Source organism: Drosophila nasuta, chromosome 2R, assembly GCF_023558535.2.
Source record: "Drosophila nasuta strain 15112-1781.00 chromosome 2R, ASM2355853v1, whole genome shotgun sequence".
In the NCBI taxonomy this organism is placed as follows: Eukaryota; Metazoa; Arthropoda; class Insecta; order Diptera; family Drosophilidae; genus Drosophila; species Drosophila nasuta.
The window spans coordinates 312,613-328,849 of NC_083456.1; the positions used below are offsets into that span (position 1 = coordinate 312,613).

General features: G+C 36.2%; 1 protein-coding gene across 1 annotated transcript in view; it reads right to left on the minus strand.

Moving 5' to 3' along the window:
• Window positions 1-14,597, minus strand: part of LOC132787723 (uncharacterized) — a 78,857-nt gene extending 64,260 nt beyond the window's left edge. Inside the window, exons 1-2 of the mRNA XM_060795002.1 lie at window positions 14,328-14,597; window positions 14,067-14,273 (exon numbers count right to left, since the gene is read on the minus strand). Coding sequence (XP_060650985.1) covers window positions 14,067-14,273; window positions 14,328-14,557 — 437 coding nt within the window. The 5' untranslated portion in view covers window positions 14,558-14,597. The remainder of the gene's footprint in view (window positions 1-14,066; window positions 14,274-14,327) is intronic.
• Between the last annotated feature and the right edge of the window lie 1,640 nt (window positions 14,598-16,237).

Consider the following 16,237-nt stretch of genomic DNA (forward strand, 5'->3'; position numbering starts at 1 on the left):
CAACATCTCTCTCTCATTTTCGCTTCGAACTATCCTGACCATCTGGCGAATAGAAGGATCAAAGTATACTAACAAACAACCGTTAGAGTGTAGAGACGAGAATTGTCACTTGGTACGCGTATTTGATTTAATTCTTTTACACTGACTACCATAATTTAAGATCCGATTCGGCCATTTTGACAATTACACGTCCTCGTGTACTGTAACTCTTATTTCATAATCTTTCATTATTTTACATTCTACACAACATTATAAACAAATTTCAATTCTTATTCTCATTACATAATCAAATTCATTTTAACATTTAATCCATTCCATTAGCTTCTCAGCAATTCGAAAATTCGACTCTAGTTATCGTCATTATGATTTCCTTTTGATTAAGAGCGCCACACGCCATGTTCCAACTTTCGTCTTAACTCATACATTTCAATCAAATATTGTCATATATCAACCATGCATAAACTTTGCATCCGCCAGGTTATTTCCATTCGAATTCTCAAACACATCCGCCATTCACAAACATTTTCTTATCGCAGTTTATTCCAACTTCATTTCAACCATTCCATACTCTATATGGACATTTTGTTTTTCACATAACATATCCTCTCACACGGTTATATTATAACCATTTTAACAAGTCTCAGGCGGGCACTCCAATTCACTCGGAACATAACCATCTGGCATCATTCTCAAATCTTCATGATAATATTTATAAGTTCTCTTATTATACAATGACTTCAAGATATATCTATCTCCTTCTAAAACTTCACTAACCAAAAATGGCCCTTTAAACTTTGCATCCAATTTAGTTTGATGCCGTTCTTTATTTTTCAGTAAAACAAAATCTCCAATTTTATGTCGTTCAACTACTGCTTTATTTTTATCGAACCTTATATTGTCGTAACTAGCTTGATTGTTCATATTTTCAATTGCTCTATCTCTAGCGTTTACTTTATCTACTTTATCTCTGTATCATACGGTGGAATCAAGCCCAAAGGACGAGCCTCTTTGCCGACAAGCAACTCTAGGGGCCTTGCTTTGGTTGCACTACTAACTGTGCAATTCAAGCCAGGTTGTACCTCACCTAAAGCATCTTGCCAAGATCGATGACTCGATTCAACCGCTGACAATAGATTCTTAAGTGTACTCATCACACGCTCAACTTGACCGTTTGCACGGCTTCCTCCTGTAGCTATAAGATGAAGCTTAATCTTCTGTGATGTAAAAAATTCTGAAAATTTCCCACTAGTAAAACATCTACCCTGATCAGCTATTATAAGCTGCGGTATTCCGAACAAAGAAATAGATGATTTCATTGCCTGAATACAACTGTCAGAATCTAATCTTAAAGTATGGAACAAATAAACAAATTTTGTTAAACCATCAATTTGTACTATCACATATTCCTTAAGATCATTCTTCCCAACATCTGTGCAACATCATCTGTCAACTCTTTAGAGTATGTTAATGATATCAGTAATTTCAGAATCCTGTCGCTGTTCAGCAGCAAGCCAGTCACTTGAGATTTCTGCCAAATTTACACGCATTTCAGGTACTAAAGACTTTTCAACATTGCACTATGGGTCAAAAGCCCAAATATGCGGCATAAATGATTTTTTTTTTTTTTGAAATAGTGTTGTTTAATTATTTTTTTGGTATCTTGAATACTTAAATGATATAAAAAAATTTTGATAAAATTTTTTGGGAATACCCCTAATTTTTTGCGCGCTTTTAAAGTCAGCTGTTCAGTGTTGTTTTGTTTTAGACAAAAAACCCGCGAAAATTTTGACGACTTGCAGCTCGTAATTCAATTGAACCAAACATTAAAAGTTAAAAGTGTGTTAATGGAAAATAAAGATCAAGGTATGTAAATTAATAGTTACTAAACGTTTTTCTATATTTCTAAATGTTTGTGTTGTTTTGACTAATGTGTTGCAAATGTGTTGTTCTAGCTTATTCTAACAAAAGTACATGTGTTCTGTGAAGCTTTTCTTTTAAGTGCCTCAAAGTGCCTTAAAGGTAAAAATGTAATATTTTTAACAAATCTCTATAGAATCCATTTTAGTAATGGTTTTGCCCGTTTTGCCCGTTTTTGAAATAACAATACATGTTGCAGGTGTTTATGAGTTCTCTCATGCAGCGCTGCTCAAAGTGTTTCTTTAATAACTTCGACAATTTTAATCTGATCGCAACAAAATTTTCAGGAATCATAACTACTATGGTAATTATTGTATATACCAAAATTCGTAACTCTAGCTTTAAAATTAGGCTTGTTATTCGATTTTTTTGATTTGCGGGGGCGGAAGTGGGCGTGGCAAAAATTTGAAACAAACTTGATCTGCGTGCAAACATAACAAATGCTGTCGAAAATTATAGCTCTATCTCTTATAGTCTCTGAGATCCAGTGTTTCATACGGAGGGTTATATGGGGGCGGGAGGAAGGCGTGGTCAAATTGACACAAAATTTTTTCCGAAATTCTATCTTTCTCTCCCAGATATTTGTGCAAATTTTCAGAATCTTAGGTCCATTTTTAGAGATTATGCCGCAAATTTGGGATTTTGACCCATAGTGCATTGGTGGCTTTCTGAATATGATTTCTCGATAAAAAATCCACATGCACCATGCGCTTTCCTTCTCTATATTCGATTTTGAACTCAAACGACTGCAAATACGCCCATCAACGATGCACTCTTGGTGTTCGATCAATCTTTGTCCGCGATGATTTAAGAGAATTACAATCAGTATACACTACAAACGTATGAACAACCAAATAATGACGGAACTGTTTAACGGATTCTACCACTGCCAAGGTTTCTAATTCGTATGAATGGTATCTAGACTCTGCAGGGGAAGTAGTTTTACTAAAATACTCTATTACATGAGGACTACCATTGATTCGATGCATTAACATTGCACCATAACCGTAAGAGCTTGCATTTGTGTGTAACTCTATTGGATGTTGTGGATCAAAAATAACAAGTACAGGCTCATTTATAAGAATAGCAATAATATTTTTTCTAATATCTTCCAACGCGTTATTCCAATTAAACACACTTTTACTCGAAGTTAAGGAATATATCGGTTTCATCATCTGTGAGAACCAGTGTTGCCGTTTTATCCTTTTTCCGGACAGATCTGTCCGGTTTTTAACTGCGTCAGCCGGAAAAAATTTAAAACATCCCCTAGCCTTTTATCTGTCCTTTTTTTATTTTGACCTGTCCTTTTTTATCCGCTTTTTATTTTTGTGTAAAGGGCTGAAAAGTAATCCAAATTTACATTATTTTTATATCGATAGCAGCACTTTTAAATGAATGTAACCCTGTTGTAATCGTAAATCGTATATATCGATATACAGTGCTATCAGTTGTTACTTTTATTGTGAAATTTGTGCGGGAAATATTCCAAAAGAAGTTTATAAACAAAAGTTCCGTGATTCATGGCTAAATCAGCCGGATCTGTTGCAGTGGATGTGTCGTGATCAAAAATGCAGAAGTTGAGCGTGTTTTTAGCCAAGCTAATTTGGTAAAAACCAAATTGCGCAACCGACTGCAAATAGAAACTTTAAATGCGATTTTATCGATCAGGTAAAAATTTTAATACTCTTTTGTTTCACACATTTATTGAAATTGTTTTTTCCTTTTTAGGTTTGGGCTACGCCGGAACGGCGTATGTTGCCATGAATAGGAAAATCCTGAGAAATATTTAAAAATGATTGGAAGCAACCAATCTACAATAAATCAAAGTTTAGAAGTTTGCAATGATGACATTGACGATGTTCTAAACGAGTTGGCAACCAATAAAGAATGATATTACATAAAATGTATGGAAAACATATTTTGTCTTGTTTTTTGTCCTTTTTTTTAAATTTTTGTCCTTTTCTATCCTTTTTTTATAATCAATCTAGCCTTTTTCTGTAACGAGCTGACGGCAACACTGGTGAGAACCGAGGCACGAAATTTCGAAAATAAGACGCCAATCCCATAAGCTGTCTTACGCTACGAACTGTTTGCGGTGGAGGCAAGGAATTTAACGCAAGAATTTTTCGCGGATTAGGTCTTAACTAAACCTCATACCCCAAGTATTGTACAGTAGTTTTTAAGAATCCACATTTTGCTATGTTAAAAGAGAATCCCGCTGCAGTCAGTACATCCAACACAATCCTCAATCTTTTCATACCTCGTCCATTCAGTTCACGATAGTCAACGCAAATTTAACAAGTTTAACAATTCCGTTATCCTTCCACGTACAATTTCTTTTTCATTTGGACTCAAACGATATGGACGCCGCTGCACAGTTTTGTTTGGACCAATTAATCTAATTGTCATTTCACCCGTATTAACCTTTGTGCAAGGGATTCCATCAATAAATGCAGCTGAATAGTCTTCAAGTAATTTAATTAAGTTTTCCTTGTCATTACCAACCATTTCAGTATCAACATTAAGTAACAAGGCAGATGGCTCAGATACTTTACAGACGTTTACAGATTTAGACTTAACAAATTCAAATTTATCAGGTGTCAAGATGATTGCGTATCCTTAAGGATTTCCCTATCTAACAGTATTTCTACAATATTTCCATTAATAATACATTTAGATAGTTTTTGTAGTTTACTGGAGATGCCAATGTCGTCAATACCTCGTATTATGACAATATTATTAATAAGTTTGCCATCAAACTTATCGGCAACACTTCTTCGAATAAGCGAGCATTCTTCTCCAGAGTCGAAACAAATAGGAAAGATCTCACCCTGGTGTGTCAAAACTCCTTTTAGCTCAGCCACAAAACATTGATTACATTTCTTCTCAGTAACTGCTCCAGATTTAGCTGCATTGTTCGTGCACCGATTCGAAAGATGCCCAAGTTGTCCACACCGGTAACAGGTCACATTCTGCAAATCGCGATGCTGCTTATTCTTCGATCCAGACCGTTTTAATTTACTCTCCGCCATTTTATGTCCTGGTTTCTTGCATAAGTGGCACACAATTTTGGCTCGCTAGTATCACCATCAGTACTTCCAGAACTCCGCTTTTTGTCAAATGTAAATGCTTTCGGTTCTATCTGGAGTTGCAAACGGTTGTCAAAATTGGCCATATGCGCAAGTACCGTGGATACAGCTATTTCCTCGACGTTCATATTGCGCCATTTTGTGGTCAATGACGTCACCATACGGCTTGCGTACACTGCAGGTCACTCATTGTGGGCCGTACGGCTGTTCAGCAGATTCAGGAACATAACTGCCGGCGTTTCCTTTATCTCGAAACGCTGTATAAATAGTTCTTTAAACTGCTCCCAATTAATGCCGGGATAGCAGATCTGTGCAAGCCACGCTGAAGCACTGCCCTGCATGCAACTACTCAACATCATGATAAGAGCGCTGCCATCAATCTGCTGTTCGTCCATAATAATGCTTGCCGTTGCACACCATTTAGTCGCATCAGCTCCAGTTACATCTGGGTTAAATTTTGGCAAAACCACTTGATTTTGTGGACGCACCACTTGATTTTGGCACTGATCCAACTTCTGATGTCGGATTGTTGTTAAGATCTTTCATATTCAATTGCGCAGATTGTATACGGCGAATACACTTGATCACGCCACTGCCAAGTTGGCAGTGCCAACTTGAGACTTCCCGCCAGCATTCTAGCATACCGAAAATGCTCTCCAGAAAATACTGCAACGAACATACTTGTATCTCTGTCTGTCGCAGTGGCTCAAGCATACACGCACGACAATCGTAGTTCGTATCTCTCTCTCAAACCTCTAACCTCACGCAACATCTCTCGTATCGAACTATCCTGACCATCTGGCGAAATCTACAGTAGAGTGTTAAATCCAAGCAATCAAGACAGCTGCAGTCGTTTTCTGTCATATTTGGACGTTGACGTACTAACGGCAGCACCATCAAGTGGCCCAGCGATACCAAGCACGGGCTTGTTGACACGCAGACAAAACAAAATAAATTTGTGAACAGCATGCATTACACGAAAACCGCGAATAAATATTAAAAGACGCTGGACAGCTAATTAAATTAGATTAAAAATATGTTAGAATATATGTATAATAAGATAAATTACAATTAAATACTCGATAAATTAGCTAATACTAAGGTTTTAAGCAAAGGAATAGATTTACTAGAGCAAACTACGTTATTGAGATTGTTATAGTTCACACACTGAATACGGAAGGGATTATGGCAAGCAAAGTTAGTAGATCTACGTGAAATGAGAAGAGGAAGAAAATTCCTAGTGATCCTGACAGGAACTGCAAAACTAATTTGACTTAACAGGTCCAAAGAGTCTATTTCACCATTAATTAGTCTCTGTATAAAAACAGCACCTTGCATAGTTCTACGGTCAGAAAGAGAAGGAAGGCTTAGTAATAAAAGTCTACTGCGATACGGTGGTAATCTAATATTAGGATTCCAATTTAAGCTACGAAGAGCAAATAATAAGAATTGTTTCTGCACCGATTCAATCCTATCTTGATAAACCCTATACTGGGGATTCCAGACAAGATATCCGTACTCGAGGATAGGACGAACCAGTGAGACGTACAAAGTCTTTTATAAATCCCAGAACATCCATGGCCCCATTTACAGCAGACAGAATATGTTTATCGAATTTTAGTTTTGCATCAAGCAGAACCCCTAAGTCATTCACACCTTCATTTCGCTCAAGAGGAGTATCATATTACATATAGTTATTTAACTGGGAAGAACCTCTACAAAAGGTCATAAACTTACACTTATTGCAGTTGAGATGTAACATATTTACTCTGCACCAAGATTCTAGACGATTAAGGTTAGTGAGCTCGCAAGATTGTCATTAATTGTCAGGTAAAGCTTAGCGTCATCGGCGTACATAAGAACACGGGAATGCTCAATAACAGAAGGAAGATCATTTATGAACAACGTGAACAATAGAGGACCCAAATGACTACCCTGGGGCACACCAGAAGTGACTTGGACACATTTAGATACAAAACCATTATAATAAACATTCTGAATTCTGTTGGAATGGTATGAGGATATCCACTCAATTAGGCTATGAGGAAACCCTAAAACATTAAGCTTATACAGTAAGAGGTGATAATTAACAGAGTCAAAAGCCTTACTAAAATCGGTGTAAATGACATCCGTTTGCATTTTATTCTCGAATCCTTTAATTACAATAGAAGAGAACTCCAATAAGTTAGTAGAAGTGGATCTAGACTTCACAAACCCATGTTGGTAAGGTGAAATTATAGATTTACACAGATGTTGCAGTTGAGAAGTTATAATTTTTTCAAATGCTTTCGGAATCGCAGACAATTTAGATATACCGCGATAATTTTGAACTTTAGATTTGCTCCTTTTTTTTAGGATAGGTATAATGTATGATTTTTTCCAGATTTTAGGAAAAGAACATGAGTTAACGGATAATTCAAACAATTTAAAAAGCGGTTTACAGATACTACCAGCACAATACCTTAGCACACAGCTAGGTACTCCATCCGGACACGCTGTAATCTTATTCTGCACCTACTCAAATAATTATTATAACACTCATTGTTATGAGTGCGAAAAGCAGCTTGAGCAACAGAATAGCGCAGAAAATCAAAAGAAGAGCCAGGTCCCTTTAATTTTTTGTAAAGTCTCGACTTACGATTTTTTAAATTCGATAATTTCTTAGTAAACCATAAGGGTTTATCAGACAAATGTGGAATACTTGATGGAACACAAGCATCAAATAGCGAATTCAAAGTAGAATAAAAAAATTCAACCGCTATATCCAAGTTCGTAGACAAAGAAAGTTGGGACCAATCAGTTTGAGATGTAAGCAGAGCAGCAAGTTTCTCAAAATCGGTTTTCCGAAAACAACGAGAAAGCTCACCACAACGTACACTCGACTCTGACGCAATAAATGGGAGCTCCAACATAATTTCCAAAGTGGGATGGTAAGGGTCTTTAGGGGAAGATATAGGAGATATTCTCGATAGAGAACATGAATCTGGGTCTAAAACAAAAATAAGGTCTAGAGACCTGTTTAAGCAATTTGGAATACCATTAATCTGAGACAATGATACCCCGAAGAGACTATCAATAAAAACATGGGATACAGAGGGGCAAAGTCCATTTAGATTCTTGGCGGAATGTCATGACACCCCAGCAATATTAAAATCACCAAGGACTATAAAGTGATCACGATCAGAAAGCATATGAAAAATTTTATTAATAATAGAAAAATGAGCTAAATATAAAGCATCATCTGAAGCAGGGGGGATATATGAGCAAGAAATAAAAATGTTAAAGATTATCCTTTGGTAGTGATAATCTAACAGACACTAGCTCAATATCAGAAGTGTAATCAATCAATTCTGAATTTAATTGAGCATCTACTGAAATTAAAACCCCACCACTGCGACGTACCTTGCGGTCACGTCTGTATACGGAAAATCTACTAGAAAAGATTTCCGTATCAAGGATGTAATTTTTTTAACCATGTTTCAGTAAAGGCAATGACATTGAAAGGGAAAGATATACTATTTAAATATAAGTCAGTAAGTTTACTGAAAATACCTCTTACATTCTGATAGCCAAGAAGTAAAGAGGATGTTAGTTTTTTGAGCTGACAGACTTAGAAGAAGGCTTTGAAATAGAATTCTTGTCACTACTAAGAAGAGAAACCGGAGACCGAATTTTCTTTTTAGCAACAAATTCTTTGACTAATAGGTGTTCTGGCCAAAACTCTTTACTGCACATCATGCTAAATTGTTCAGCGGGAACACTTATTTTAAAAGATGAAATCTCCCGTTCGTATGAGAAATTAAATTTATCCACTTTAACCCTGGCTTGAGATTTGGACTTAATATAAGCCCGAACATCATCAGATGTCGTATCAGGGGGAAAGCCTTGAAACGAAAATCTGCTCAAGAGGTGGCACTGCAACTAATGTGTTGCGGACAACTGAGGTAGGAGTTGGAGGCTTCTATTGTTACAGCACTAACGATCTCAACAGAGGATAGTGATGGTTGAATTTCTTCAACCGACTCCATCTCAGTGGACAACAAAATCGAAGCCGGAGCAGGAGACTCCAATCTTAATGACGTAATGTCATGATGTGGAACATCCAGAGCTACCGAAGGTTGAGGAGACGGAGAAATAAATGACATTAATTCCTCAGCAGGTGGTACAGATAAACTTGGAACATCAACTGGGACAGAAAGCTCGATTGGGGTAATCGACAGACGCGTATTGGCCTTTTTACGCTTCGGAGATTCGGTCAAGAGCTTCATACTCTTAAACCCAGAATCCAAAGCAGAAAAGCTATCGGAGAGTTTTTAAAAGCCCGCGAAGATATCTTTAAAACCAGTTCGCGTCTGCCGTATAAACCCAGCAGTATAGCGTTCAGAGTCCCTACAGTGTTCACAAGTCCATCTCAATCCTGACTTGGCCGAAATCAAATCCACAATACGGCCGTTAACGCCAGCACATTTTTCATGTGCAACGTTGTCGCATAACAAGCAACAAACAAAACCCATTTTGGCACCAAGTAAAAAAAAATCGAAATATAAACAAAATAGGTAAGTTAATTGCAAACTAATATGATCTGTACTTACAAAGAGCATAAAAACACAGAGAGTAAGAACAAGTCGAGCGAGACCAGTGCTGCCAATTTGGATTTTTTCCCGTCAAAACTGACTTTTTTTTAAGGCTAAATGCGGAAAAAATTTGTGAATTGCGGGAATTGTGAAAAGCGGGAATTCTGACATTTTTAGAGATTCAGTTGGCTTTTTCCCAATTTTTTTTTGTGTTGTTAACACAAAAGTACAAAATATGGAAAAGTGGCAGCTTTACGATAGTCACTTATAAACAATCCAGAAAATGTGTTGGCGTATCGATTGTTTTCTCGAAATACGCTAATTTCATCACTCGCTTAGTGTTTCCATTTCAATTTGATCAGCAACACAAACAAATTTTGGTCTTTAAAGATTCTGGGGAAAACCGGAGATTTTTTGAGTTGGCAAATGTGGCCATCCAAATATTGTGTTTGCCCTGGTCATACGCGATTTCTGGCTATTTGCCAGGTTAACCTAATTAAATCCAAATTAAGGAATGCATTCTAAGCATAAGTTAAAGTAATAATTTCAAGCAAAAGATATACTCTATTCATTTTTTATTGTAATATACAGGCATGCTCCGGTTTTCACTTTTCGTTTTCGTTTTGGGACCAAAACCGAGTTTTTCGTTTTTAGGTGCTCCGGTTTTCACACGTTTTTGGTCATCGTTTTGCTATCGGAACGTTTCATTTTTTACTGCTAAAACAGCTGACTTGTGTTTTGGTTAAAAGTAAACAACGCGAAAAAATGTCTTTTGTATGTCCAATTTCGTGCGTGGATTGAACTCACAAAAGGATTTTTTTATCCTGCATATAAATAATTATGCTTCCCCTAAATGAAATACATTTGCCTTTTGTTTTTTTGCATAGAAAGATTTGAAACTTTCTTTAAAAAAATTAATTGAACGGCAATCAGCTGTTTCCCACAAAAAATGGGGATGCCACCTTTTTAATGCACTTCATTCCGGTTATTCCAACAATTTTTTTATACACTTTTAGCACATAACAAATTAAATTAAATTAATTAATTTTTAAAAAAACATATTTTACCCAACTTCAACAAATTTATCGCCATCCGTTTGATTATACAAGTATTTTTAACTTGCTTTTTCATTCTATCGAAAGTATGGCAGCTTAGGCGATAACTCATGGTGTCGGACCTATCGGTCGCTTACCAAAACGAAAATTGTTGTTGCCGACGGCAAAATTTGATATCCAAATTTGAGGTGGGGTCAGAAATTAGTCGTTTTAAAAATAATTACAAGCCTAATTGATCTGCTGACGGTCTTAAAAGATCGACAATAAACCAATGAGTCAACTACTTTTTCCTTTTGCAAATAAGATCCGATTTAATATAGAAAAGGCATTTACTTTTCATTTCGGCAAGTCAAATTTTTCGTTTTGCAATTCGAAAAATCTTGTGAAAGTGAAAACGGGAGCACCAATTTTTTCGTTTTCGTTTTCAAAACGAAAACGAAAACCGAAAGTGAAAACCGGAGCATGCCTGATAGAGAATCGGATTGTGACGGATGGGAAAATGCTGCGTCGACTATGAAGTGCCTATAAAATATCTGCAGATGATAGGCACTAATATGACATACGCAAATGAGACAGACTAAGGAGATAACGATAAAATAATGCAAATCTTTATCTTTTAAACAAAAATGAACTTAATAAATTGTTATTTTTGAAGACTTTTTTTCTTTTTTTTTGATACATTTGTTTTTAGCTTTTTTTTTTGGATTTTTTAATATTTTTTTTGAGTTTTTTTCTCCATTCATTCCGTCAAAAACAGCTTTTTTGCTGGTCAAAAGTTGGCAGCGCTGAGCGAGACGCAAGATAAACGATAGCCAACTACAACACCAAGAGAGGGAGAGTTACTATTGTAACAGCGTTGAGCGCAAAGAATAGCAAGTGAAAAAGAAGAGCGCGAATGTAAATAAAAATACAACAAGTAAGAAAGCTACAGTCGAGTGTACTCGACTGTGAGATACCCGCTACCCATTTTGAATAAAAGCAATATATTTTGCGGTATTATTCTCAAAATATACCAAATATACTGCAAAAATACTAAAAAATATACCAAATGGTATATGTGGTATATCGATATAGTACCGCATTCAAAATATACCATAGACGGCACAATATACCAGATTGTCACCCAAAGCAACTAAGACCCCTAGTAAGTAGGCGTTTTTGCCCATACAAAAGTATTTCTTTAATAACTTCGATAATTTTTATCTGATCGCAACCAAATTTTCAGGAATCATAACTACTGTAGTTATTATTATATATACCAAAATTTCTAGCTTTAAAATTACGCTTGTTATTCGATTTTTTTTGATTTGCGGGGGCGGAAGTGGGCGTGGCAAAAATTTGAAACAAACTTGATCTGCGTGCAAACATAACAAATGCTGTCGAAATAGCTCTATCTCTTATAGTCTCTGAGATCTAGGTGTTCATACGGACGGACGGACAGACAGACAGACACACAGACGGACATGGCTAGATCGTCTCGGCTGTTGACGCTGATCAAGAATATATATACTTTATAGGGTCGGAGATGTCTCCTTCTACCTGTTACATACATTTCCTGTCGGCACAAAGTTATAATACCCTTCTACCCTATGGGTAGCGGGTATAAAAACAAAGTGCAGCGGCAACGAATACAGAATTGTTTTGCTAACAAAGCAAAGCAAAGTTTGACCACACAATTTGTTGTTATATTTCCAGAAAAATTATAATAATATAATAAATACAAGAAAGCACACAGTGATTTAACGATATGTAGTTAAACACAAGTGAGAGAGTAAAATTAATTTTATATTAATTGTAAATAAATATGAAATTCAATGAAAAATCACAAAGTTTAAGGGGGAAGAAAAAAAAACACGTCCGACTGCGACTGCGAGAGCGAGCGAATACAAGATTATTACCTGAATAACTTCTTAGATTTTTACTGATCACAATGTTATGCTTTGAGATTTTTATTTTGGTGCTCAGTTAATTAATTTTGCCTGCAATTCCCAATGTATAACCACATTTAATCGAATTAAAGCATGACGTGCATAGTGGAATTTAAAACTGTCTTGGGGGTCTTTTTATGTATGTAACAGGTAGAAGGACTCCTTCTGAAGGAGGCATCTCCGACCCTATAAAGTATGAATATTCTTGATCAGCGTCAACAAAAACAAAACGATCTAGCCATGTTCGTCTGTCTGTTTGTCCGTATGAACACCTAGATCTGAGACAATAAGAGATAAAGTTTTTTTTCGACAGCATTTGTTGTGTTTCAACGCAGATCAAGTTTGTTTCAAATTTTTGCCACGCCCATTTCCGACTCCGCAAATCACCAAAAATCGAATAACAAGCGTAATTTTAAAGCTAGAGTATATATACAGTAATATCTATAGTAATTGTAATTCCTGCAAATTTGGTTGCAATTATTTACAAATTGTCGAAGTTATTAAAGAAATACATTTGTGTGGGCAAATACGCCTACTTACTAGTAGTCTTAGTTGCTTTGGCTATTTATGGTACATATATTTTGAATGGGGTACTATATAAATATACCAACCAAATTCGACATATTTTCAGTATTTTTATAGTATTTTCGGTATATTTTGAAAATAATACCGCAATATTTTGCTTTTATTCAAAATGGATAGCGGGTATCTCACAGTCGAGCACACTCGACTGTACCTTTTTTACTTTTTATATATGTCGGCGGCAAGGGTATGTCGGTCGGCGACAAGGGTATGTTATCCATGTTGATGCTTTTATTGATTTATGCAGCTGCACAGCGAGTTCCGATCGGTTCGAATACCCAAGCTCAACTAACTATTGCATACACGCTCACGTCATAAACTCACTCAAGTCGAGCGTATACAGCCATCACTGTCTTACTCAAGACTCTTGGTATCTTACCATCGAACCTCACTCAGCAGCAGAGCGTCTCTGCCTCTGCTGCCGTGCTTTCGCTCAATATCAACGAGTAAAGCAGAAGCAGGGAATTCCCCGAATTCCCAAATTACCAGAACGCTACATTTACTGGGAATCACACTGCGACATATTAATACATACTATATGTACATATGTATGTTAGCGGAAAATTTTCAAATTACTCATTCAAGGCTGGGTGACCAGCTTAATAACTCCACATTTTGGCTCGCTTTATACGATTTAACAATCCGAGCCGTATGTATAGGGGCATTATCATGTTGTGTGTGGAAAGGTAAAGAGGCTTCTTCTTGATTTTTAGTTTCTTCAAGTGTGCACGTGCAAAAGAAACAGACCAAATAAAATGCATGTTGTATTATAACATAATACTACTAGAAAGAGCGAAGAATAATTACACACTAATAATATAAAACAATACCGATATTTTGCGATTCTGCTTTCGAGCTATGAGCAGTTGTAAATAGAGCTTACAGGGTGTCATTCAAGTGGTGATCAGTGTATAAACTCACCTCTTAAGCCATTCATTATAATGCGAAGAGCCAATATCATATAGAAACTTCTTTGCTCTGTAATTTTCCGCATCTTCTGTTGTCGAATTATTTTCATTTTGTAGTTTTCCAAAACGTTTCCCAATTTTAAAATTGTTGTATGCCATCTTCCATTTTATTATTTGATTAGTCAAGTAATCCGATGCCATGAATTGCTGCATCATTTTTCTGTAGGGATAAAAAAATTATCTAAAGCGTTTGGAATACTACTAACCAGTTAACCTGTGATATCCCATGCGTTGTAAGGCAGACAGAAAGTCTTGCGTGTACTTTTCAGCCCTGTGCTCATCTAATCCCAATAAAAAAACATGAGCCGGCATTATTTGGGCATTTAATATGTCATTTAAATTGATTGGAAAACCGTCTACTTTAAAAATAAGTTGCTCAGACATCGAAAACAAAGCACATATCACAATGAAGATTAGTATTATTGAGTTAGTTAATCGAACCATCTTTCAAGAACCTGTTTAGATTCACATAACTTGACAACTGGCGTCGAAAATTTTGTATGTTAGTCACTTACTACCTTTTGCTGCCACAAATAAATTTTATTCATGCTCCAGATACAAAAATAATTGTTGCAAGAACTAGAAACAAAGAAAGTTGCAGAAGTACGGTATGTTTGACTAACAATTACGCGCTATCTTTCATAATTTAAGTAATATAATAGTATTAAAAAAATGTATGATTTAAAAAAAAAAAGTTTGATAACCACATTTTTAAATTTTTTGTACATTCTTTCCAAAAAATAGATTAGATTGATATTATATATGTATTTGCATTTTCCCATTGCGCTTATATGTACAGCAGATCCTCTGCCTCCTTATTGATCTGAATGATCACGTGCTCGCCCTGCACAGCTATAGGGCACAGGACCGTCGCATTCTGCATGGACGGTCCAGCTTGGCCCCCTCCCACAATTCGTCCAGTTTGGGTACGGTCGCTTTCAGCCACAACAATGTTGGGTCGTCCTTGCAGCCCAAATAAAAAATAAATAAAAATAATAATACAAATAAAATTAATGAAAAAAAAACGAAAATAGACAAGCTCAAACCATCACCTCACACGGCATAGCATTCATGGTAACCAACCATGAGACACGGATATATGTATATAATTTTATCCTTGATTCGGGAGTGAGTGATCTCTTAATAAATAATGACTCGCTGTATGCTGAGTGTGTGGAACTCGCCACTGAAGATCACTGTGGCCAAGCAAGGTCAATTCATTTACGCTACCAAGAGTGGTGTTGTGCGATTGCACAATAATTGTAAAATAACACTGGAGGATGTGTTGTATTGTGAGGAGGCTTCTGGAAACTTTATATCCGTGAAACGTCTACAAGTGGCAGTTTCACAACACAACTTGACCGTGATGGTGTCACCATATCAAACAAGTAAGCTACAGTCGAGTGAGCTCGACTGTGAAATACCCGCTACCCATTTTGAATAAAAGCAAAATATTCCGGTATTATTTTCAAAATATACCGAAAATACTGCACAAATACTAAAAATATACCAAATGGTATATTTATTATATCGATATAGTACCACAATATAACAGATTGTCGGCTGAAGCAACTCAGATCCCTAGTAAGCAATCGTTTTTGAACATGCAAAAGTAATTCTTTAATAACTTTCACAATTTTTATTTGATCGCAATCAAATTTTCAGGTATCATAAATACTATAGTTATTATTGTATACACAAATTCGCAGCTCTAGCTTTAAAATTACGCTTGTTATTAGATTTTATTTATTTGCCGGGGCGGAGGTGGGCGTGGCAAAAAAAAAAAATTGAAACAAACTTGATCTTGCAAACATAACGAATGCTGTCGAAAATTATACTACTGTGGGCAAAAAGTAGTAAGACTTTTTATACCCGCTACCCATAGGGTAGAAGGGTATTATAACTTTGTGCCGACAGGAAATGTATGTAACAGGTAGAAGGAGGCATCTCCGTCCCTATAAAGTATATATATTCTTGATCAGCGTCAACAGCCGAGACGATATAGCCATGTCCGTCTGTCCGTCTGTGTCTGTCCGTCTGTCCGTATGAACACCTAGATCTCAGAGACTATAAGAGATAGAGCTATAATTTTTTTTCGACAGCATTTGTTATGTTTGCACGCAG